This window comes from Conger conger, chromosome 17, assembly GCF_963514075.1.
Source record: "Conger conger chromosome 17, fConCon1.1, whole genome shotgun sequence".
In the NCBI taxonomy this organism is placed as follows: Eukaryota; Metazoa; Chordata; class Actinopteri; order Anguilliformes; family Congridae; genus Conger; species Conger conger.
This window is the reverse complement of record NC_083776.1, coordinates 39,346,800-39,372,319: the sequence shown is the minus strand read 5'-3', so window position 1 is coordinate 39,372,319 and position 25,520 is coordinate 39,346,800. Positions and strand designations below refer to the sequence as shown.

At 44.6% G+C, this 25,520-nt stretch overlaps 1 protein-coding gene across 1 annotated transcript in view; it reads right to left on the bottom strand.

The window, feature by feature from the left end:
* Positions 1 to 25,520, bottom strand: part of LOC133116330 (low-density lipoprotein receptor-related protein 1B-like) — a 447,656-nt gene that overhangs the window by 136,928 nt on the left and 285,208 nt on the right. The window contains exons 44-50 of the mRNA XM_061225770.1: positions 12,124 to 12,316; positions 7,479 to 7,604; positions 4,387 to 4,515; positions 4,023 to 4,142; positions 3,383 to 3,496; positions 1,799 to 1,948; positions 1,268 to 1,390 (exon numbers count right to left, since the gene is read on the bottom strand). Coding sequence (XP_061081754.1) covers positions 1,268 to 1,390; positions 1,799 to 1,948; positions 3,383 to 3,496; positions 4,023 to 4,142; positions 4,387 to 4,515; positions 7,479 to 7,604; positions 12,124 to 12,316 — 955 coding nt within the window. The remainder of the gene's footprint in view (positions 1 to 1,267; positions 1,391 to 1,798; positions 1,949 to 3,382; positions 3,497 to 4,022; positions 4,143 to 4,386; positions 4,516 to 7,478; positions 7,605 to 12,123; positions 12,317 to 25,520) is intronic.

Sequence of the window (25,520 nt, the reverse complement as noted above, 5' to 3'; positions counted from 1 at the left end):
CATCACCTTTTCTGGCCAGGCTATCCCACTGTCATCGGTCATCACCAACCTGGGTGTCAGAATGGACCCCCACCTCAACTACGAGGCCCACATCAAACACCTCTGTAAAACATCCTTCTTCCACCTCAAAAACATAGCCAAACTCCGCCCCACCCTGTCTCTGCAGGATGCTGAAAAATTAGTCCACGCCTTCGTCTCCTCCAGGCTCGACTACTGCAACGCACTTCTCATCGGGATTCCAAGCAAGAGCCTTCAAAAGCTTCAATACATCCAGAACAGTGCTGCTAGGATCCTGATGAGAGTGCGCAAACATGATCACATCACTCCCATCCTCTACTCACTACACTGGCTCCCCATCTCCTCCCGTACAGAATTTAAAATCTCCCTGCTGACCTACCAATGCGTCCATGGCAACGCACCCCCCTACCTCAAGGAGCTGGTCAAGACTCAGCCCCCCACCCGCAGTCTCCGCTCATCAAACACTTACCTCCTCAAACCCACCAGGACTAAGCTGGTCACTATGGGAGGCCGGGCCTTCTGTTCTGTCGCCCCTGAACTGTGGCATGCCCTCCCTGCCCACCTAAGAGCACCACAGTCAGTCGACTCTTTCAAGAGCGGTCTTAAGACCCACCTATTTGGAAGAGCCTACCCACATTTTTAGTTTTAGTGATGATGATGTCTGGATACTGCTGTTTTATTTTGCTGTTTTTAGTTATTTTTATTTTTATTTGTATTCTCTGATGTTTTTGACTCCTGTAGCACTTTGAGATTCTCGAATGGAAAGTGCATTATAAATTAAATCCATTATTATTATTATTATTATTATTATTATCCACCTGGATGCTGCGTATCCACCTCCAAGATATTTCATTTACTCACGTCATTTATTTATGCATTCGTAACTACTGACTATGTCACAAGTTTCATTTCATTGCCTACTGCCATCTAATTCAAATATATCCAGCAGTCCCTCTGCACAGTATTTAGAACAAATTATTTCAGACCCCTGTATTTCATACTAATTTCAGACATTGATCGAAGCTTTCATGCTAATTTTTATTATTGTAGCTGTTTTTGTATTCCCGTAGCTCATGGAAGCATATTGCAAAATAATTCAAAATGCAACATATAAAATGCCAAATTAATTCTATATTTCAATTTGAATTTCCCACCTTTTGTCTCAAAATTAAAATTAAAATTCAATAATGACATTTGCGTGAGTATTAACATTTCAGTTGAACGGAGATTTGCGGGTGTTGTGTCTCACCACACTGAAACTCATCTGCCCCGTCCTCACAATCCCTCTGCCCGTCACACAGCCACACGCTGGAGATGCAGTTTCCCCCGGGGCAGGCAAAATGGCCGTCCGCACACACCTGTCTCTGGGACACTGCAGGAGGACAGAGGGGAGGAGCCTAGAGTCAATCACAGCAGGGGGAGGAGCTGGGCCTCTGGGACACGATGCTCCTCGGACAGATACCAGGGACACTCACTCACAGACACACTCCAGATAGACTCAGATGCACTCCAGATGGACTCACAGACACACTCCAGATAGACTCAGATGCACTCCAGATGGACTCACAGACACACTCCAGATAGACTCAGACGCACTCCAGATGGACTCTCAGGCACACTCCAGATTAACCACACTGAAATTAATGAGATAAAAACACCTTTGATCATTTGCCATGCATGATTGTCCATGAAATGAGTGCAAAGGATCTCTTCCTTTGAGTCTTGCACAGTTTGATTTATTTATTTTGAGCGGGGAAAGCGAAGCAGTGAGAGGATTCACCCTGACAGTCTGACTCATCTGCGTAATCTCCGCAGTCATTGGCTCCGTCGCAGATCCAGCTGGGGTGCACGCACAGTGAGGTGGAGTTACAGCTGAGGAAGCCACTCTCTCTCACCCCAAGCCTGTAGAAATCCCAGCAGTCTGTGTAATCTGGGGAAAACCAGAGCATAGCACTCTTATGGCACATACTAATAGGCATTCAGTGGGAAGCACCTATAATATTAACTCTGGTCCTAACTACCATGGCAGCAGCAGCGGTTTATCATTTTACAGTTAGGACTAAAGCTCCCACATGATGCTGGCCACCACCGTCAGGTGATAGCATGTATGTGGTGATGTAATGGGCAGTAAAGGACTGTCCCTGCACTACACAGCGCATCGCCGCGGTGTTGGGCAGAGAAGCGGTGCTGTGTTCGGGGTGCTGTGTTTGGGGGGGGACGCTGTGTTCGGGGGGGGGGGGGCTGTGTTCGGGGTGGGGCGGGTGCTGTGTTCGGGGTGGGGGGGTGCTGTGTTCGGGGTGGGGTGCTGTGTTCGGGGGGGGGGGGGTGCTGTGTTCGGGGTGGGGTGCTGTGTTCGGGGTGGGGGGGGTGCTGTGTTCGGGTGCTGTGTTCGGGGTGGGGTGCTGTGTTCGGGGTGGGTGCTGTGTTCGGGGTGGGGCAGGTGCTGTGTTCGGGGGGGGGGGGGTGCTGTGTTCGGGGGGGGGGGTGCTGTGTTCGGGGTGGGGTGCTGTGTTCGGGGGGGGGGTGCTGTGTTCGGGGTGGGGTGCTGTGTTCGGGGGGGCGGGTGCTGTGTTCGGGGGGGGTGCTGTGTTCGGGGTGGGGTGCTGTGTTCGGGGTGGGGGGGGTGCTGTGTTCGGGGGGGGGTGCTGTGTTCGGGGTGGGGTGCTGTGTTCGGGGGGGGGGGTGCTGTGTTCGGGGGGGGGGGTGCTGTGTTCGGGGGGGGGGGTGCTGTGTTCGGGGTGGGGTGCTGTGTTCGGGGTGGGGCGCTGTGTTCGGGGCGGGTGCTGTGTTCGGGGGGGCGGGTGCTGTGTTCGGGGTGGGGTGCTGTGTTCGGGGGGGCGGGTGCTGTGTTCGGGGGGGGTGCTGTGTTCGGGGTGGGGTGCTGTGTTCGGGGTGGGGGGGGTGCTGTGTTCGGGGGGGGGTGCTGTGTTCGGGGTGGGGTGCTGTGTTCGGGGGGGGGGGTGCTGTGTTCGGGGGGGGGGGTGCTGTGTTCGGGGTGGGGTGCTGTGTTCGGGGGGGGGGTGCTGTGTTCGGGGGGGGGCGCTGTGTTCGGGGCGGGTGCTGTGTTCGGGGTTGGGCGGGTGCTGTGTTCGGGGTGGGGTGCTGTGTTCGGGGTGGGGTGGGGCAGGTGCTGTGTTCGGGGTGGGGTGCTGTGTTCGGGGTGGGGTGGGGCAGGTGCTGTGTTCGGGGTGGGGTGCTGTGTTCGGGGGGGGGGGTGTGTTCGGGGTGGGGTGGGGCAGGTGCTGTGTTCGGGGTGGGGTGCTGTGTTCGGGGGGGGGGGGTGTGCTGTGTTAGGGGTGGGGTGCTGTGTTCGGGGTGGGGTGCTGTGTTCGGGTGCTGTGTTCGGGGGGGGGGGGGGTCTTACTGCAGCTCCTCTCGTCAGACGCGTCAGCACAGTCGATGATCTGGTTGCACCAGGCGGAGGACGGGACACAGGCCCCGTCCCGACAGCGTGCCTCAGAGCCCCCGCATGTCGAGTCTGAGGGGCAGTTAGCCATTAGCCTTTAGCCATTAGACAAACCGCTCACATCTCACAAAAAGGGCGTGAATCTGGTGATCTCCAGTTCTGCCACGTAATTAATTATGCATTAGTAACATTTTAACATAAATCAATACAGTCTCCTTCAGTCTGGCTTACTGGCAGGAGAAGGGTGAATACAAACAACGTTTTCCCTCACACCAACGCCTGGCATCTCCCTTGAGGAGAGCCTTTTTTACCTTGTGTTCATAACTGACGGTAGCCCTTTGATGCCATGCAGCAACAACAAAAAACCCAGCAAAATTGTATTTATAAAGGATTGCAAATGCCAGTGTATTAATGGAAAATAGGAACAACATGGTGACTGCACTGAATTCTGAACCACTGAAACCGGGATTGGCATTATGAGTTCATTGCATTTACATATGAGCATTTTGTGAAACTGGTCAACCAGCTACCAGCTGTCTCGAAACCTTGCTTGAACAGCTTTTTGAGAGGAGGGCCTTGTCACAGGGATACCACTCACTGTTGCAGTAGGCCTCATCTGAGTGATCTCCACAGTCGTTCACTCCATCGCAGAAACGCGCGTTGGCCACGCAGTGCTGATTAAGGCAACGCCTGAAGCCTTTCCTACAGTCCCTGTTATCTGCAAACACACACACACACACACACACGGAAATAACGCACAGATATCCAGCAGAAGACTGCACCAGCCCTCATCTTAAAACCACTTTGTTCTCCTCCACATTTTGTTTGCTGACACAGGACGGGGTGTGCTTGTTTATTGGTCCAGGCGTTTCGCTGATCGGGCCAGTAACCAAGCAGGATTTCAGTTGCTCAGAGTACCGTGGAGGCATGCAACGAGCCGCAAGGTAAGACAGAGTTCTTACCGCAATATTGTATTTTCTCATCGGACTTGTCTTTGCAATGCGTTATTCCATCACACGTTAACTGGTAGTCGATGCATTCGCCGTTTGCACATTCAAACTGACTGTGGATGTTACAAGATGAGTTTTCAGCTGTAAAATGAAAAACAGATTAAGAAGTATTACCCGCCCATTTCTTTCATTATTTATTTATTTTAATGCGGTTCTCCATCTGGAGATAGTCTGCTTCTTCTTGGCTGTTTCTGAACAACACAACTCATTTTCACACACACATATTCTGGCCATGCTACAGTTCACATGGCAAAACCTGGACTCAAGTCACATGACTTGGATTTGAGTGTGACTCCAGTCACAAATTTGATGACTTTAGACTTGACTTGCCATGGAGAACAGTATGTGAGACTTGCCATGGAGAACAGTATGTGAGACTTGCCATGAAGAACAGTATGTGAGACTTGCCATGGAGAACAGCATGTGAGACTTGCCATGAAGAACAGTATGTGAGACTTGCCATGGAGAACAGTATGTGAGACTTGCCATGGAGAACAGTATGTGAGACTTGCCATGAAGAACAGTATGTGAGACTTGCCATGGAGAACAGCATGTGAGACTTGCCATGGAGAACAGTATGTGAGACTTGCCATGAAGAACAGTATGTGAGACTTGCCATGGAGAACAGCATGTGAGACTTGCCATGAAGAACAGTATGTGAGACTTGCCATGAAGAACAGTATGTGAGACTTGCCATGGAGAACAGTATGTGAGACTTGCCATGAAGAACAGTATGTGAGACTTGCCATGGAGAACAGTATGTGAGACTTGCCATGAAGAACAGTATGTGAGACTTGACATCTTGATTATGATTAGACTTGCGCTGGATGACTCGAGAGACTTGATGCATGCGGGATGCATCTCTCTGGTATTTTTCTTTTTTTTTTTTACTGTAATTATTCTTCATCTCTAGGGCGACATACGTACAAGCATCGCAGAGGGCCAATCACGCCTTTAGATGGGTGGGAAAACAGAAATACTTAGCTCTCATAAGAGATATCATCATGTTACTAAAAAAATAAATTCCGTTCTACTCAATGTGAGTGCCTAGATTTTGCAATCATGGAAATTGCAGCTGCAGGAAGGACTCAGAAAATCATTATTTACGGCTATACAAAATTAGAAGATGTTGGGAAAAAACGACTGTGCTTTTTTTGCAAAAAAAAAAAAAAAAAAAAATCTGATGGGATTGCAATGTCATTTTAAAATCCACAAATAATAAGTTTGTTTGCTACAGGTAGCATGTGAGTGGTCAGACACACACACACACACACACACTCACGCACGCATGCACACACAAAAACTAGGAAGCAGGGATTAGCAGGCACGCACGCACGCACACACACACACAGACACTAGGAAGCAGGGATGAGCAGACCTGCACGCACGCACACACACACAAACACTAGGAAACAGGGATTAGCAGGCACGCAGGCACGCACACACAAACACTAGGAAACAGGGATTAGCAGGCACGCATGCATGCACGCACGCACACACACACACACACACACACACACACACACACACACACACACACACACACACACACACACACACACACACACACACACACACACACACACACACAGACAGACAGACACTAGGAAGCAGGGATTAGCAGACCTGCACGCACGCACACACACACAAACACTAGGAAACAGGGATTAGCAGGCACGCAGGCACGCACACACAAACACTAGGAAGCAGGGATTAGCAGGCACGCATGCATGCACGCACGCACACACACACACACACACACAGACACTAGGAAACAGGGATTAGCAGGCAGGCACGCACGCACGCACGCACGCACGCACGCACGCACGCACACACAAACACTAGGAAGCAGGGATTAGCAGGCACGCACGCACGCACACACACACACAGACACTAGGAAGCAGGGATGAGCAGGCATGCACGCACACACAGACAGACAGACACTAGGAAGCAGGGATTAGCAGACCTGCACGCACGCACACACACACAAACACTAGGAAACAGGGATTAGCAGGCACGCATGCATGCACGCACGCACACACACACACACACACACACAGACACTAGGAAACAGGGATTAGCAGGCACGCACGCACGCACGCACGCACGCACACACACACACACACACTAGGAAGCAGGGATTAGCAGGCACGCACGCACGCACGCACGCACGCACGCACACACACACACACACACTAGGAAGCAGGGATTAGCAGGCACGCATGCATGCACACACACACAAACACTAGGAAAAAGGGATTCGCAGGCAGGCAGGCAGGCACGCACGCACACACACACACAGACACTAGGAAGCAGGGATTAGCAGGCACGCACGCATGCACACACACAAACACTAGGAAGCAGGGATTAGCAGGCACGCACGCACACACACACAAACACTAGGAAACAGGGATTAGCAGGCACCTGATTCCCCCGATAGTTAATAAAACAGTTTCAATGTATGGTTTCAAGTATGATATTAAAGTCTCTCCATGGTTCAAATTAGTCTTGTCATATACTGTCTTCAGAAAGATGTTTCTCCAATGAATTATAAACATGTATGAATACATTCACTTGTTTCATGAATTCAAAGTTAATACCTATAATTTCCTATATAACCCTTTTTGTATTGCAAAATGGCAAATGAAATAATGTTTTTAATGAGGATCAGTTCCATTAAAATGGATTTTTGAGGACAGTCATGGGGTGCTCAGAGCCTGACTCACAGTGTACAGCACCCAACATAAAACATACTAAGCACAGGCTTTGATTAGAGCCAGCAGGGGTGTCTCACAAAGCTGGCTAACTGACTTCTGAACAGTGAGGCTTACTCAAATGAAGGCCTTGTAACTTGACTTGACCTGAGCTTGGTGACTTAGGACTCGACTTCAGACTTGCCCTTCATGACTTGGGACTTGACTTGAGACTTACTTATGCATAACAGTGACTTGGTCACAACTGTGGTGCATAGGTACGCTAACAGTGTGACAGTCTGTGAAAGTGGAAGGAGAAGAGGAGATACACAGAACTCCTGCTAGACTCACACACGCATCGGTAATCATCCAATAGCACACGCTGTCCCCTGCAACTGCAGTTCACTCTGCCCTCTGGGGTCAGAAGGCAAAGGTCACTGCATCCCCCGTTCATTGTTCTGCAAGGTGACGATTCACCTGCAAAACAGAAGAACAACAGTTCATTCTCTTATTCTTCATTCATTTACACCACTCTGCATTGACCCTTACAAATACAAGCAAGGTTTATACGTTTCATGTGAGTTCAACATTCTGACAATGAACACTGCAGAGACGGAGGTTTAAATACATGAGGTAAGGTGACAATCTAGGCGGGGCTCAGGAGTGAGGTGGGCCAAACAAATAGACAACAGGTGGGAAACATAAGAGGGTAATGATACAATAACAGGGGGAGACAAAAATGCGGACTGGATGCACATAGACACGTAAGACATACAGCGCTGGATTAGGGAGTGGACATTTGCATAGAGTTGGAAACAGGTGTAAAGGACAGGTGCACTTCGCTGAAACTAAGCAAGTAATCAGGGATAGCATAGGAAGGTAGAGGTATAGCATTGAAAATGGGAGATAATGGGAGATAATGTTAGTCAGTTATTTACGTGATTAAATATACTACCCAAATTAAGTGACTGTTAGTTTGTTAGTTAGACAGTAAGTGTATTAATATGATTAGTACTGTACAATATCTAAATTAGTAGTAAGAATAATTCTTTACAACATTAACTAGCGAAAGAAGCCGGAAGTAAGGAATGCAAGATTGGAAGGAAGGTTGAACCCCGGAACTACCATAAACACCCGAATAGTGGAGCATGCAGTCAGGGCTCGTAAACATTCAGACGCAGACATAACAGGGGATCACGAATGCGAAGCTGTAGTAAGAGAAAATAACCAGATATGCATGATAATGAATTGAACATGAATAAACACTAAAACAAACAGAACAAACTCAGGAACATTACATCAAGCTGATGATTGATCACAGCTCATGGGAGAAAGTCTGTAATCAATCCGATGTAAAACGGTCTCGCCAGACCTTAGCATCAACATTTAATTCTGTCCTTTCATAAATGCACAAGGTGCAATAGACCAGTCAGTGTAACCGTTGTTCCATAGCCATTGTTTACCTGTGGTATACACGGGATAATGTACAGCAAGCTAGTCAACATTATTACTTAAGACCATGTTTCTGAGCCACCTTCACTGAATACCGGCAGTCTCTACTGATGAAAAAGTGAAATCTGTTGATCATTCATCAACAATATTTCTTGGAGATATAATTGATGAAAACTGAGCCAGAAAGATCATGTTCATTTTCTTTGCAATAAAGTGAAGAAAGTCTTGAAGTATAATCAAGGAAATCAGTCGTGTGCTTCTTCAGATCTGTCTATGAAAATCTTACCACACTTTGATACAGTCATATCTCACTTAATTCAGTAATGCTATATCTGCTACCAGTCTTTATACAAATTGTACTGAAGAAATGTGTGAGACCACCCACTTTCTCCATCTTTGAGCCATCAGCATCAGTATTTAACAATATAAAAATACCTTACATATTTAACATCAAACATCTTTTATTTATAAATACATGTACTGTATCTCCAGTCCTCGTAAAGCGCAAATTCGATTCTCAAGTTCATACATACAGACATTCATAACCTGAATGTTCCCAGCCTCTGCTTGACACATTACAGAGGACCAGCCTATGGAATAATTACATTAGTAAATCTAGCCTAGGGACTTGGCTGATGAAAAGTGCTTGATAATATAACTCGGTAACACAGGGGAGTGTGGGGTACCAGGAGAGAGAGGTTAAAATGGTAACAGGAGCGCATAGGGTAAAAGGGTAACAGGAGAGTGTGGGGTAAAGGGGTAACAGGAGAGTGTGGGGTAAAAGGGGTAACAGGAGAGTGTGGGGAAAAATGGTAACAGGAGAGTGTGGGGTAAAGGGATAACAGGAGAGTGTGGGGTAAAGGAGTAACAGGAGAGTGTGGGGTAAAGGAGTAACAGGAGAGTGTGGGGTAAAAGGGTAACAGGAGAGTGTGGGGTAAAGGGTTAACAGGAGAGTGTGGCGTAAAAGGGTAACAGGAGAGTGTTGGGTAAAGGGGTAACATGAGAGTGTGGGGTAAAAGGGTAACAGGAGAGTGTGGGGTAAAGGAGTAACAGGAGAGTGTGGGGTAAAAGGGTAACAGGAGAGTGTGGGGTAAAAGGGTAACAGGAGAGTGTGGGGTAAAGGGGTAACAAGAGAGTGTGGGGTAAAAGGGTAATAGGAGAGTGTGGGATGAAAGGGTAACAGGAGAGTGTGGGGTAAAGGGGTAAGAGGAGAGTGTGGCGTAAAAGGGTAACAGGAGAGTGTGGGGTAAAGGGGTAAAAGGAGAGTGTGGCGTAAAAGGGTAACAGGAGAGTGTGGGGTAAAGGGGTAACAGGAGAGTGTGGGATAAAAGGGTAACAGGAGAGTGTGGGGTAAAAGGGTAACAGGAGAGTGTGGGATGAAAGGGTAACAGGAGAGTGTGGGGTAAAGGGGTAACAGGAGAGTGTGGGGTAAAAGGGGTAACAGGAGAGTGTGGGGAAAAATGGTAACAGGAGAGTGTGGGGTAAAGGGATAACAGGAGAGTGTGGGGTAAAGGAGTAACAGGAGAGTGTGGGGTAAAGGAGTAACAGGAGAGTGTGGGGTAAAAGGGTAACAGGAGAGTGTGGGGTAAAGGGTTAACAGGAGAGTGTGGCGTAAAAGGGTAACAGGAGAGTGTTGGGTAAAGGGGTAACATGAGAGTGTGGGGTAAAAGGGTAACAGGAGAGTGTGGGGTAAAGGAGTAACAGGAAAGTGTGGGGTAAAAGGGTAACAGGAGAGTGTGGGGTAAAAGGGTAACAGGAGAGTGTGGGGTAAAAGGGTAACAGGAGAGTGTGGGGTAAAGGGGTAACAAGAGAGTGTGGGGTAAAAGGGTAATAGGAGAGTGTGGGATGAAACGGTAACAGGAGAGTGTGGGGTAAAGGGGTAACAGGAGAGTGTGGGGTAAACCATGAGCCAATTTGCATCTAAGATGACAATCTGGATAAAAGGGCAAATGAAGATGGAACTGTAAATACAGCACATCTGTATAAATGATGCTGGCTGCTGGCAATAAATGAAGTTGTCAGTGGCCCTTTGCATCTCTTGTATTTTTACACGTCATCAGGGCTTGTAAACAAAGTATATACTGCAGCATGTTGCACAGGTAGCACACACCAAGTAATCACATATCTGGCATAAAATATAAAGTATTTTAAATATTTATTCATTGATAAAGTGTGCCAGTATCATCAATGTCTTCCCATTGCTTATGATAAACCTCCATATTTGTTGTAGTAGTGAACAAATTATCATACTGATGACCATTATACCGAGTCACATCACCAATCAACCAACCATGACCTGTGTGGCATATGCCTGCACAGCCTTTATCTGCGAACATGAGCCAAATATACAAACAGCCAAGTGTAAAAAAAATGCAGGATACAATTCCAGGCAGTGGCAGAAATATGTTTTTTTGAGACTGAAACTAGGCAGATGGACGCACAGCTTGAGAGCGGTTTTTGTTGTATCCGACCTAATCTTTTCCTGCTGTTTTTCTCTCTCAAGATTGCAATAGCTGTAATGAAAAGGCAGCTTTTGGTGGGAGGTGTTTATAGCTGGTGAAGTTGTGAATAATAAAAAACAATGAAATGCCAGAAAATACACTTGGTTTTTGAAAGATTTAATTTCCAATTAAAGTGATAAAAACTAAGACCATAGTTTCAATAAGGGGTCTGAACAGAAATACGGTTCAGTGATTGGGCTGCCCAGGGGCAGGGGGCACTGGTTAAAATCAATGGTATAATGGATTCCACCAAGTATTAGGCAACATGGGCTGATAATCAGTTTGCCTCTAACACAAGGCTGAGACATGGCTGTAGGTGGACTTTCCAGCATTTCCTATCAAAAACGCTTCACAATGAATGCCTCTCATTCCCATATTCACACACACATGCACCAAAGGCTGCAATGCAAGGCGCAATCAGCTAGTTGGGAGCAGGGACACTAGTCCATCTAAGGACACTTTGGCACACACAGGGCAGGATATCAACCCGGCAGCCTACGACTAAACGACCACTCTGACCTCCTGAGGTAATGCCACAGCCTGTGGCCTCACTTCCTGTCAGCTCAAAGATGCAACTAACCAATTAATTGTATAGATTGGTCTCTGTGCAACGTACAGCTGAGGTGTGCATGCAACCCAATATCCAATATTGTAGAATCAAAAATGGATGTTAAAGGTGACAATGGATGGTTTTACATCAAATAATTAAATCAACATCAAGCTAGCTAAGCAATTTGTTGTTAATATGTGTAATATTCATTGTATGTTATTCTATGTTGCTAGGCTATATTGGCTCCCATCTCATTATATACTGATTCTTGGGGGTGATGGAAAGTGGTTTCATTAGGATGACCTTTACATGATCACATCCATATGCGAATGCATTGTGTACAATTAGAAATATGGGAAATCAGAAAAGCTGAGGAAAAACACACACAGAAACATGCATGCACACACACACACACACACACACACACACACACACACACACAAACACAAGCAAATGTCATCATATGATGTATAGTTAAAAAAAGAAAACTCACAGTTATTGGTGTCGTTGGCAACAGCTACTATGCCCATTGGCTGGTGTGGCAGGTCAGCTCGGAGCACTGTCGTGTCTCCACCTGTGTACTTATTGGCACGGAATACAGCTCTCCGCACCCAATCTGACCAAAAGATGAAGTGCCCGTAATTAGCCAGTCCGAAAAAGCTTCCTGGCTCTGACTTCACAATGACCTATGATTGAAATAGAGTAGAAATCAGTTAGATTTGGCCTACAGAAGCCCATTTCAGCATTAGTCTTATTGTCGGTACAATGGCAGCTATAATAATAATTGACAAAGTAAGCCCTCAACAAATAGTCCCAAACTATTTTGAGGCACTTCCATCCTTTTTCATTTAATCTGATATACCCAATATATGGAATGTGTGAATTTCTGACCTGCTGTTTGTGAGTGCTCTAAATTCATGACCACCATATCTAAAAACCGGTTACAGTGACATTCATATTCATAAGTCCAAAACAGGCATTTCTAAAAGTTGCACAACTATGGTGCTTAATTTATCCCTTCAGTGTAAATGAAGCTGCCCTTTGGACAGACACCAGATTGTTTAAGTAATGATGCTGCTGTTAAGACAGACACAGGTAAAATCAAAGACTTCTGTTTGGGAGTCTTGGGGGCTGAACATGCCAAGACAGTGGCTCCAAAATTGCAGTAGGACAGAATGTATTATTAGGACAGAATTTCAACCATGGACACATGAACATACACCAGGGCTCAACAGTATGGACAGCCCGGGGCTGTGTTCATGAAAAACCTGCATGACAAGCGAGTCAGTATCTACAAGCGACTGTAAAGGGGTTGACAATATATACAAATTATAACAATAAAATATCACAGAGGGATGTATACATTACACATCCACTAAATATTTATTCAAAGTAACACCGATAACTATACCAACACACATTTCAAGTCAGGCATAGAATCTGTGTTTAAAAAAAGAGTCAGGATTACATGGCCGTGGTTGGGTCTGCCTGGCTCCCTCCACAACTCTTACCAAAATGTACCATCCACAAACAAACAAATATGATACTAACATGGCTATCTATCAAAATATTTAATTTGACACAGAAAGGCCCCAAACCCAGTATTTTTTTTCTGTGAGGTGACAGTGTTATCAACTGCACCAGCGTGCTGCCACCAAGCTCTCTCTATAAAAAAAATATATATATAAAAAGTGCATTATTTTTATAGACAATATCCACAATGCCCTGCTCAGATAAGGCCCCTCCTACTACTCTTTGTGTTCTGTCCTGTAGCCAATTCCGAACCCACTTCGAAATAGCTCCTATAATTTCTACGTCCACATTTTGATAATGACTTTGTCATGCGGTACCTTATCAAATGCTTTTTGGAAATCTAGATATGCAATATAATAAACTCTGCTACCATCAAAACACTCCTCAATGCCAATAGGTTTGTCAGGCATGACCTAACATTTTGAAAACCATGCTGGCTAGGCCCCTTAGAATCATATTTTGCATTCTCAAGGTTAGGATAATTAATCTCATAATGAAAAAAGACCCGGGGCTACAGCCCAATAGCCAGGGCCTATGCACGCCCCCATTGTTTTGAGATTGTATGGCAAATGCATGTTACTTCACAGAGGGATATTTACTGAGATGGACTGAAGTAAATATCCAATCCAATTCTTTTTGCGGCAGAGTAAGCATGTCTGTCATCAACCTTTCAATTCTCACTCTCTCAACAGGGTGGCAGGGGGGCTGGAGCCTATCCCAGCATACATTGGACGAAAGGCAGGAATACACCCTGGACAGGTCGCTAGTCCATCACAGGGCACACACACAATTCACTCACACACTCATACCTACGGGCAATTTAGACTCTCCAATCAGCCGAACCTGCATGTCTTTGGACTGTGGGAGGAAACCGGAGTACCTGGAGGAAACCCACATGAACATGGGGAAAACATGCAAACTCCACACAGAGAGGCCCCGGCCGACTGGAATTCGAACCCAGGACCTCCTTGCTGTGAGGCGGCAGTGCTACCCACTGCACCATCCGTGCCGCCACTTGAATGATATATTCAACTGCAATAAAAAAATATATAATAATAATAGTAATAATAACAATAATAAAAAATAAAATAAATATACATATACTGCTCAAAAAAATTAAGGGAACACTTAAGGGACACATCAGATCCACTGAGGGCTGGATTCAAAATCGCACTGCGATTGGATTGCTCAATTGGATTTAGGGCAGGGGAACGTGAGGGCCAGTCAATGGCATCAATGCCTTCCTCATCCAGGAACTGCCTACACACTCTGGCCATATGAGGCCGGGCATTGTCCTGCACCAGGAGGAACCCAGGGCCCACTGCACCAGTGTAAGGTCTGACAATCGGGCCGGTAATTCATGACATCCCGGTACCTAACAGCAGTCAGGGTACCATTGGCTATGACATGGAGGTCTGTGCGACCCTCCAAGGATATGCCTCCCCAGACCTCACCTGTCACATGTGCTCAGTGTGAACCTGCTCTCACCTGTGAAGAGAACAGGGCACCAATGGCGGACCTGCCAATTCTGGTGGTCTCTTGCGAATGCCAATCGAGCTGCATGGTGCTGGGCTGTGAGCTCAGGTTCCACTAGAGGACGTTGGGCCCTCGTGTCACCCTCATGGAGTCTGTTTCTGACAGTTGGTATCTCCTCCATGCTCTTGAAACTGTGCTGGGAGACACAGCAAACCTTCTTGCGACTGCACCTATGGATGTGCCATCCTGGAGGAGCTGGACTACCTGTGCAACCTGATTGGGCTGCAGGTACCGCCTAATGATAAATGGTAAATGGTTGGAATTTATATAGCGCCTTTATCCAAAGCGCTGTACAATTGATGCTTCTCATCCACCCATTCATACACACACTCACACACCGACGGCGATTGGCTGCCATGCAAGGCGCCGACCAGCTCGTCAGGAGCAGTTGGGGGTTTGTCTTGCTCAAGGACACTTCGACACAGCCCGGGCGGGGGATCGAACCGGCAACCCTCCGACTGCCAGACAACTGGTCTTACTGCCTGAGCCATGTCGCCTGCCATGGTACCAGTAGTGACAAGGACACTAGCAGAACACAAAACTAGAGAAGAATCAGTCAGGAAGGATAAGGAGAGAGCCACTGTCTGTAGCCACCACATGCAAAACCATTACCTTTTGGGGGGTTGTCTTGCTTTTGCATCTCCATTGCACCTGTTGTCACTTTCATTTGCACCAAAGCAGATGAAATTGATTCACAATCACTTGTGCTTCCTAAAGACAGATTGATATCCCTGAAGTTTAACTGACTTGGTGTTACCCTGTGATGATCAAGTGTTCCCTTCATTTCTTTTAGCAGTATATACATATATACACTTTTATTGGATATTTATTAGACTTATTTTTTAGACTCATTAAATCTTCTGCTGCTGTAGCCTATCCACTTGGGAAGGTGGCAGTTATGTGAATAACCTAACCACACATTAAAACAGTGGTATGCAGAAGATCATCTCTGAACAACATGTCAAACCTCAGAACTGCTGCCCACAGGATGTTTTTTCACACCATTCTCTGCAAACTCTAGAGACGTGTGCATGAAAATCTCAATTTCTGAGATACTGAAACCACCCTGTCTGCCACCAACAATCATTCCAAAGTCACTTTGGTTGATGATGATGATGGTTGATGTGAACATTAACCGAAGGTCCTGATCCATATCTACATGATTGTATGCATTGTACTGCTGCCACACAATTGGCTAATTAGATTATCACACCTACTTATTCGTGTGATTAAGTAAAAATGTTCCAAATGAAGTGCTGGGAGATTATGTATATATATCCCTATCCCTCTTGTCTAACCCAAAAAAATGAATAAATAAAAAGAAATTGCACTTATGATGACTGTATGTTTAGAAAAGCACATCGCTTTGGATTAAAAGCGTCAAATGACTAAAATGTAAAATTTAAATATATACATATATATATTTATATTTCAAAAATCAAAATGTTAATCGTTTATTTTTATCAATTAACAAAATGCAAAGTGAGGGAACAGAAGAAAAATCTAAATCAAATCAATACTTGGTGTGACCACCCTTTGCCTTCAAATAAGCATCAATTCTTCTAGGTACACTTGCACAAAGTCAGGGATTTTGTAGGTATATAGGCAGGTGTGTGATTAACCAAACAGGAGCTAATGATAATCAATTTAATATGTAGGATGAAACACAATCATTAACTGAAACAGAAACAGCTGTGTAGGAGGGTTAAAACTGGGTGAGGAACAGCCAAACTCTGCTTCCAAGGTGAGGTTGCGGAAGACATACACCATGCCAAGACTGAGCACAGCAACAAGACACAAGGCAGCATCAGCAAGGTCTCTCCCAGGCAGAAATGTCAAGGTAAACAGCGTTTTCCAGATGTGCTGTCCAAGCTCTGTTGAAGAAGCACAAAGAAATGGGCAACGTTGAGGACCGTAGACGCAGTGGCCGGCCAAGGAAACTGCAGCAGATGAAAGACACATCATGTGTACTTCCCTTCGCAATCGGAAGATGTCCAGCAGTGCCATCAGTTCAGAATTGGCAGAAACCAGTGGGACCCAGGTACACCCATTTACTGTGCGGAGAAGTCTGGTCAGAAGTGGTCTTCATGGAAGAACTGTGGCCAAAAAGCCATACCTCCAAACACAAGTTTCCTTGCAAGTTTGGGGCTGCATTTCTGCAAATGTTGGGGATTTGGTCAGAATTAATGGTCTCCTCAATGCTGAGAAGTACAGGCAGATATTATCCATCACGCAATACCATCAGGGAGTCATCTAATTGGCCCCAAATTTATTCTGCAGCAGGACAACGACCCCAAAAATATAGCCAATGTCATTAAGAACTATCTTCAGTGTAAAGAAGAACAAGGAGTCCTGGAAGTAATGGTATGACCCCCACAGAGCCCTGATCTCAACATCATCAAGTCTGTCTGGGATTACATGAAGACAGAAGCAATGTCTGCCTAAAAGGCTGCCTAAATCCACAGAAGAATTGTGGTTAGTTCTCCAAGATGAGACGGGTGCGTGGGGGTTGGACCCAAAATGCACGACTCAGAAACAATGGTTAGATAAAGTCCCGTCAGGGCTTTATTCGGGACGAATCCCAGGAGCGTAGTCAAAACAAGCAAAGTCCATACACGTAGATCCAGCCAAACAAACAATAAACAAACAAAAAGCACAGTGCCGAGGGAAGAGGCAAACTCGTAGTCGGTAGACATGCAGGAAGGTCCGGTAGCAGGAGAGCTGTCAGCGGGGCAGAAGTACAGGCGGACGGCAGGCAGGGTCGTAGTCGAGGGCGATGCGGAAGTCGAAACCATGAAACAATCAGCGAGGTAAAGGTACAAAAACGGTAGGCGAGGACGTGGTCAAAAACAAACAATGGTCAACGAAACAGAAATCAATAATCAATGGTCGATAAACAGGCTTGGATCTTAACGTGTAATCTATGACGGTAATGCTCAAGAGTTGCTTTGACGAACAAGAGGCAGATAATTTCGCAATGAACAGTAGTGCGACTGGGATATAAATGCAGGTGTAGACAGGTTGATGCAATTAGTTAGAGCGCAGCAAGGAAATGGAAAACAGGTGCGATGGAAGACAAGTTTAACAATGTAATTAGTAATCGTTAGTAATAAACCTATCCTGCCTTAGCATTAGTAAATTAGTAAATGACATGCACGAGAAACGTAAGGTAACATGAACACATGATTAGTTTGTTAGTTCTACCCAATCCTGATCTAGCATTAGTAGTTTTAGTAAATAGACAAAATAGAAACAATTAGGGTGTGAATGACAGAAAGAGGGAGAGAGAAAGGCGGAACGCAAGGTTTGCGGAAAGACATGTAAAAGTGTATGTTTAAACAGTAACCAGTCTACGTAACAATAAACATAAATCAAAACATAACACTAAACGAACTAAGACGATAACCACTCAACATAACGAGGTAAAAATAATCGTAACGAAACATAACTAGACGTGACAAGAAAATAAATCGTAACAAGAAACAAACTAAACAATATGACGAACCTAGACTAACATAATACATGATAAGACAATTAGTGACTAAGACAAAATGAAATAAACATAAAACATGGCAAGACAGACCTGAAACGTGATGTTTGGAACAACCTACCTGCCGAGTTCCTTCAAAAACTGTGCAAGTATACCTTGAAGAATGCATGCTGTTTTGAAGGCAAAAGGTGGTCACACCAAATATTGATTTGATTTAGATTTTTCTTCTGTTCATTCACTTCTTCTGTTCATGCATTTTGTTAATTGATAAAAATAAACAATTAACATTTCGATTTTTAAAAGCGTTCTTATTTTACAGCATTTTTTTCACACCTGCCTAAAACTTTTGCACAGTACTGTATATATATATATATATATATAGTAGGGTCCTCGCACGGGCCGCCAAATAACGTAGGGATTTCACTCTCTACGAAACCGGGCCACCAATTAACGTTATGTAGCAGTATAACTGCAAAAAGTAATCAGTCTCATAAAATTATGGTTATCAGAAATATCTAACCACAAATGTAGTATTTAAATTAATAATTAAAATAAGCATTATCAATGATTAAACATACCGATAACCTGCAGGTTGGAAGTTCTTCGAAAGACTGCTTTAACTCGGCTCTCATGTGACGCCAAAACAGACACCCGGTTTAATAAAAAATATTTATTAAACAAACGTACAAACACAGAACAGATATAGAGCTGGACTAACGGGAGGTTAGTTGGGTAAGGTATGTTAGGATATGTGTGTGGGAGTGCGCGCACAAGAGCGTGTCCCTTGAACAAAAGAAAGGTAAAAGTGGGCGTGTTAGTTATTGTTAGCTGTGAGAAGACTACTTGCGTAGTTTACTCTATATATGTGCGAAAGACCGTGAATCAATTCACATACATATATATATTTTTCCGGGTGGAAAGGTTCGTTGGTGAGCTTTGCAGGAGTGAACTGATGTAGCATTCCACGTACACCAGTTTCCACTCGCTATAGGCCACTAAGTTACCGCAAGGTAACTAGGTGTGTCCGTAGGCCTGGTAGTACGCTGTGCTGCATTCAGCCTCTGTCTGAGTCTTGGAGCAGATGAGATGAAGAGAATGGCCAGAGGGTGCGTCGAAAAAGGAATGGGAAGAAGGAAGAAGAAGGGGTATCCTGAGAGCATGCCGTGCTGTTATACAGGGAACGTTTATTGCTCCCGCCATTACGGGATTGGCTGAACCCAGCTAGACGTCATGCGGAGTGGACGTCGCGGAACTGTGGGAAATGTGGATCATACAATATATATATGTGTAGACTGATCATCCACAACATTAAAACAGCCTGCTTGAACCAGTTTTTTCATGAATAAAAACTTATCTATAAACACTTAATATTTCATCATATATGTCTATTTAAATAGCAGATAATCATGAGTGAATTGCATTCAAAAGTTAAATTTTTCAATGGAAATCTTGTAAGCTCACTGGGAGGGTGGGCGCATTGTTTTGTTATTTAAATAGTGGTTAAGGTACATTACTGGCACCCACAGGATTGGTGGTTCGATCACCAGTGTAGCCACAATAAGATCTGCACAGTCGTTGGGAGCCTTGAGCAAGGCCGTTAACCCTGCATTGCTCCAGGGGAGAATTGTCTCCTGCTTAGTCTACTCAACTGTACGTTGCTCTGGATAAGAGCGTCTGCCAAATGCCATTCATGTAATTAATGTACTGTACTGGCGTTTATGATTACGTCTATCTTAAGAGATGCTCCAGGACCTGTAGAATGTTTCATATTTAAAAGAAATAAAGATCACCCGCCATATTTCAAAATGTATGGCATCTAATCCTACATCAGTTTCACCCTTCTTCCCTCCATTGGAATTACATGGCAGTGCATGTGGTGAAACTTATGCAGGAATACAACCTGTGTTGAAATATGGCGGGTGTTATTTATTCTACAGGTCCTGGAGCACCTGTTAAGATAGATGTGATCATGAACACCAACGCATAGTAATAATAATAATAACAATAATAATATTATATAAATACTATACAGGCATATGAGTGTTTTATATCGAGCTACCACCGCTCCTGAATGCATTTTCACCTTTTTGATTTCCCAGTCTCTGATGCATTGCACCAGAGTTCCACATCACGCTTCAGTGGCCTGCTTTTAAGGAACAGAGCTGTGCACTGTATGCACGCCATATCCAAAAGGACAGGCTGCCGCACAGCCTGAAGTTGTGCTCAGAGGGTAATCCGTGTTGCTAATACACTGAAAACATGTCCTTCACACCTTCCTCCTCATTTATGTCTTCAATGCGACTCTAATTATTTCCATGTAAACAGCCAAAACAGTTCAAATGAAGGGATCAGTGCCCTTGCTTTGCTAAATGCAACAGATTCCTTACCTTAGCATTGGAATTTCAGATCTGTCACATAAGAGGTGTTCTCAGAGCCTCCTCCAGTCAACACCACCTTTACCCTGCAGCCTTATCCCTCACACAGCAGTCAGAGGGTGTTAGAGTCTGTGTCATACAGCAGAAACTCTGGGCTCAGCTACAAAGTGCTAAATGACAGGCCTGTAGATGTAGCCTCTGACAGTAAGCTGACTGAGCATTGGCAATTTATCCTACTCAGTGCAGTACAGACACTCTACTCCAATATGTCTGCTATTTTCCTGGCAGAGTCAAGCCAGGTTAAAGTAATACAACGCAGATAAAGAAGCCATCCTATCAGTCAGTCTATCTGGGTGACAGTAATTAGTATGATCCCTTCCCATAAAAAATTACAGTATATACAGTACAGACTGTAAATATTTGGACAGTGACACATTTCTTGTGGCAGGGGCGACATGGCTCAGGCAGTAAGAGCAGTCGTCTGGCAGTCGGAGGGTTGCCGGTTCGATCCCCCGCCCGGGCTGTGTCAAAGTGTCCCTGAGCAAGACACCTAACCCCCAAATGCTTCTGACGAGCTGGTCGGTGCCTTGCATGGCAGCCAATCGCTGTCGGTGTTGTGAGTGTGTGTGTGAATGGGTGAATGAGAAGCATCAATTGTACAGCGCTTTGGGTAAAGGCGCTATATAAATGCCAACCATTTACTTACACTCTGATTGTTTGCTGGCGTACAATCACAATATAGTTGAAGTGCAGACTTTCAACTTTAATCTGAGGGTTTTTACCTCCATATTGGGTGAACTGTGTAGGAATTGGTTTGGCTATGTATGAAAAGGGCCTACACAGTTCACCAAATATGGATGTAAACATATGGATGTACAAAAACCTCACATTAAAGCTGACAGTCTGCATTTCAACAGATTCTTGCTGAAGTACAGAGGGAAAACAACAGAAAATGTACCACTGTCCAAATACTTACAAATGACGCTGTATATACCATCATTTTATTATGGGATCATACTAATTATTGTCACCCTGATAGACTGTAGTCTAGGATAAAGATCATGCAGATTTATTTTACATTGCAACTCAATGTATTTTTACATCATAAATCGCAGCTAACAGACCATGTCGTTCTCAAAACTGAGTGGGTGGGCAGCTTGAGAATGTAATGCAATTATGAGTCTTGGAATGATCAACAATATTCAACTGCTTTGTCTCCTGAATTGTAAAATAGCGGCTTAAGTTACAATTAATCACTAACCATTTCATGAGAGGAAATTGAGCTAGTTTCAGAGTAAAATTACTTTCAGGCAAGACATTTTTTTTTTAACACCAGCATTCCCGAATGACATCAGTCATGCCACAGAATGCTGGAATCATTAATAGTGTTGTCGTCTCATGAAAAGGGCTCAAAGTGTGATCAGAAACAGGGGTCTATAGAAATAAGAACTGGGAGCTTTGCTCTCTCCCTTTGCGTTAATTTAGTCACGTCAAGCGGCAAAGATACACGGTTGGTGTCGAGCTGTTGTAACACCCCCAGTGTAGAGACCGGCCTTTCCAAGAGTCCAATTTACAACCAAGCATTCAGCTTCACACACGGGGGCCATTTTGTTATTCGACACCAGTGCACCACCTACTGCTCTGTTGATGCTCAGTCGCTGGGCTCAATTTTCAGGCAGTAATTGGGAACCTGGCAAGCTGGTGTATTGTCAGTGTTAAAGCAAGTCCTTATGAGCTTGTTATGGCTGCGAGACCCCTGCCTGGGAGGACTTCCTCTAGTCCCGCCAGCTCCAGGTTAACTAATCACGGCGGAATCAAAGCCAATTTAAAGATGTCATGCCAGAGTTCTGAAAAGCAAGGAGCGGCACCGCACGGAGCAAGGGTGATTGTGCAGTTCACGGTTTTAATGTTTGATGACTCATCCAGAGCTTTCTGTCATGAATTACATTTGACTCCCTGTGGGCAAGAGCTCCAGAGGGCCCCTTGTGTTTTTAAAGCAATGAGTTCAGTCAAGGAAATTCCACTTTCACATCAGGGGGTACGACTGAAAGCATAAAAAACTGATGCAACTGCTCCTTCTGAATAACCATTATTTTTATTTCAGTAGCATTGCATGGATGAGAAAGAGAATCTAAAACCTAGCGAATAAAAGCATATTTTTTCCAGAGGAGCACAGAACACGATTTCAAATGCAATGTTCGAAATGCAAACGCTGGGATACTGCTAACCGCGACAGTGCAGAGAACTGTGAAATCATTTTGGTTTGTGTTTTAACCTGCAGACATAATCTTTCATATATTCATAATTACAAAATAATGAGGCATTCTTAAAATGATTATAGGAGTTCATCAATCAATGTCTTTTGCTAATTTGCATTGTGAAATTGAAATGGAACCTGGATATAAGCTGATTCATCATTACACTCTGTGGCATAATAATAAAGTATTTAGAAATAATTTTACAACTGAATGTGAAAAAACTTCAAATGTAATTATACAGACACTGAAGAACATTCTGTGAAAGAAAGGGTGATCCCCTGTGAGAACATTTCCCTCTGAGAACATTTCCCTGGATAAGGAAACATGGAGAATCAGAAGGAGCTACAGCTCCTTTCCCTTCTCAGAAAATGTTTTATGACACATAAAAATCCCATATTTTTAGTTTTCGAAAACATCAAAGGGATGGGAAAAAACTTTCTCCAGTTAAATGAAAGTAAGACTGAAGTGATCCTTTTTGGCCTGCCTGACTCTCTTAGAGGTCCCTCCAATGACCTAGGGTAGTGGTCTCCAACCCTGGTCCTGGAGAGCTACAGGGTCTGCTGGTTTTCAATAAACTATTCATCCATTGCTGTAAAGTTACTGCACCTCGTCCTCTTGTGTTTATGCCGCTACTCTACTCTGCTCTACTGCCCTACTGCCACAGATACACTTCTCAAATTAAGGGACCACTTGATCATGACAGTGTAACACTAAGTCAGTTATACTTCAGGGATATCAATCTGTCCATTTTGGAAGCACAAGTGATTGTGAATCAATTTCGCCTGCTTTGGTGCAAATGAAAGTGACAACATGTGCAATAGAAATGCAAAAGCAAGACAACCCCCAAACAGGTAATGGTTTTGCATGTGGTGGCCACAGACAATTGCTCTCTCCTTATCCTTCCTGACTGATTTGTCTCTAGTTTGGCGTTCTGCTAGTGCTACCTCACTACTGATAGCATGAGGCAGTACCTGCAGCCCAATCAGGTTGCACAGGTAGCTCCTCCAGAAAGGCACATCCATACGTGTGGTCGCAAGAAGGTTTGCTGTGTCTCCCAGCACAGTCTCAAGAGCATGGAGGAGATACCAGGAGACCGGCCGTTACACAAGGAGAGCTGGACAGGGCCGTTAAAGGGCATCAAGTACCGCCACAGACTGTCCAGGCCCTGATCCAGGTCTGGCAGGAGATCCCCCCAGGACACCATCCGCCGACTCATCAGGAGCATGCCCAGATGTTGTCAGGAGTGCGTACAGGCATGCGGAGGCCATACACACTACTGAGTCACATTATGAGTTAAAAATAAAATTCACACAAGTTGGATCAGACTGTGATTTAAAAATAATTATTTGATTTTTGGTGTGATTTTGAATCCAGCCCTCAATGTGGTGATGATTTTGGTTTCCTTTGACCGTTGTGAAGTCATTTTTTTCTGAACAATTCAGTAAAGATTTTCAACTTGAATAAATTGTTCATCAAGATCTGATGCGTCCCTTAAGTGTTCCCTTAATGTTTTTGAGCAGTGTATGTGCCATGCAACCTATGCATCTCAGCACCCTCAACACTAGTTTCTTCCATGGTTTCCCTGCTTACATTTCCATACAGGGCAGGACTTAAAATTGTAATCGATAGAAATGAAACAATGTAAATGGTCTCAACGGTCATTGCTAGAGAAATGCCAGTGGGGATATATCTTAAATATGGACTTTTTCTATATGAAAATATCTGAGATTTCCACAGAGATCTTGTTTGTTTTAAAAGCACTTCACTCTTTGGCCCCTCACTACATGTCCGATTTCTTTCAGCCCTAGTCCAGACCCAGGTCAGCCCGGTCCTCCAGCCAGCTGCTGTTCTCAGTCCCGGCTAAAGCTTTGCTGTGGCAGCTCCGACAGGGTGCAACAATCCCCCTTCTTCTTTAGGTCTGCACTGTTATGATCCTGGATTCTGTCTCTTAGTTTATTTATTATCTTTGTAAATTTATTATTTTTCATATTTCACTACTTCAAACAACATCTACCACTGGGCAGAATGCTGAGGATTCAATCAAATATTCTCTTTGAATCAAAAACCAAATAGATGACTTTCAGAGGAACGAAGTAGACCACCATAGTTACAGTACCCACAGCAGGTATTAATGCATTGTGTGTTAGAAGCCTTGTCAGTGCATAGGTCAAGATAATGGTCTTGGTGCTTCCTGTCTGTGAATTCCCTGTCTTTTTCGGCTTTTGCCAATCATTATCTCTATGTAATGTTTCTGTATTTGTTCTGTATGTTCTCATGTTTAGTCTTGTTTATTATTAATTTTTCTTAGTTACCTGGTTTATGTTTCCCATTACAGTTCTCCGTTGTCCTCCCCTGTTATGTCTGCGTCTGAATGTTTACCAGTCTAGTCACTCCCCTGTCTGCGTGTCCCACTATTCGGGTGGTTACGGTAGTTTCGGTTTTTCAACATTGTTTCTAAAACTCGCGATTCTTACTTCCTGCTTTTTCTTGGTAGTTAAATGTTGTAAAGCACGATTCTTACTAAATACTACTAATCTAGGTCTTGTACAGTACTAATCCGATTAATACACTTACTGTCTGTCTAACTAACTAATCACTTTTATTGGGTAGTTTAGAAATATTCACGTAACTAACGCTATCTCTTAGTATTTCTGCACTGTTCTGTAACTCCGCCTCCCTATGCTATCCCTGATTACTC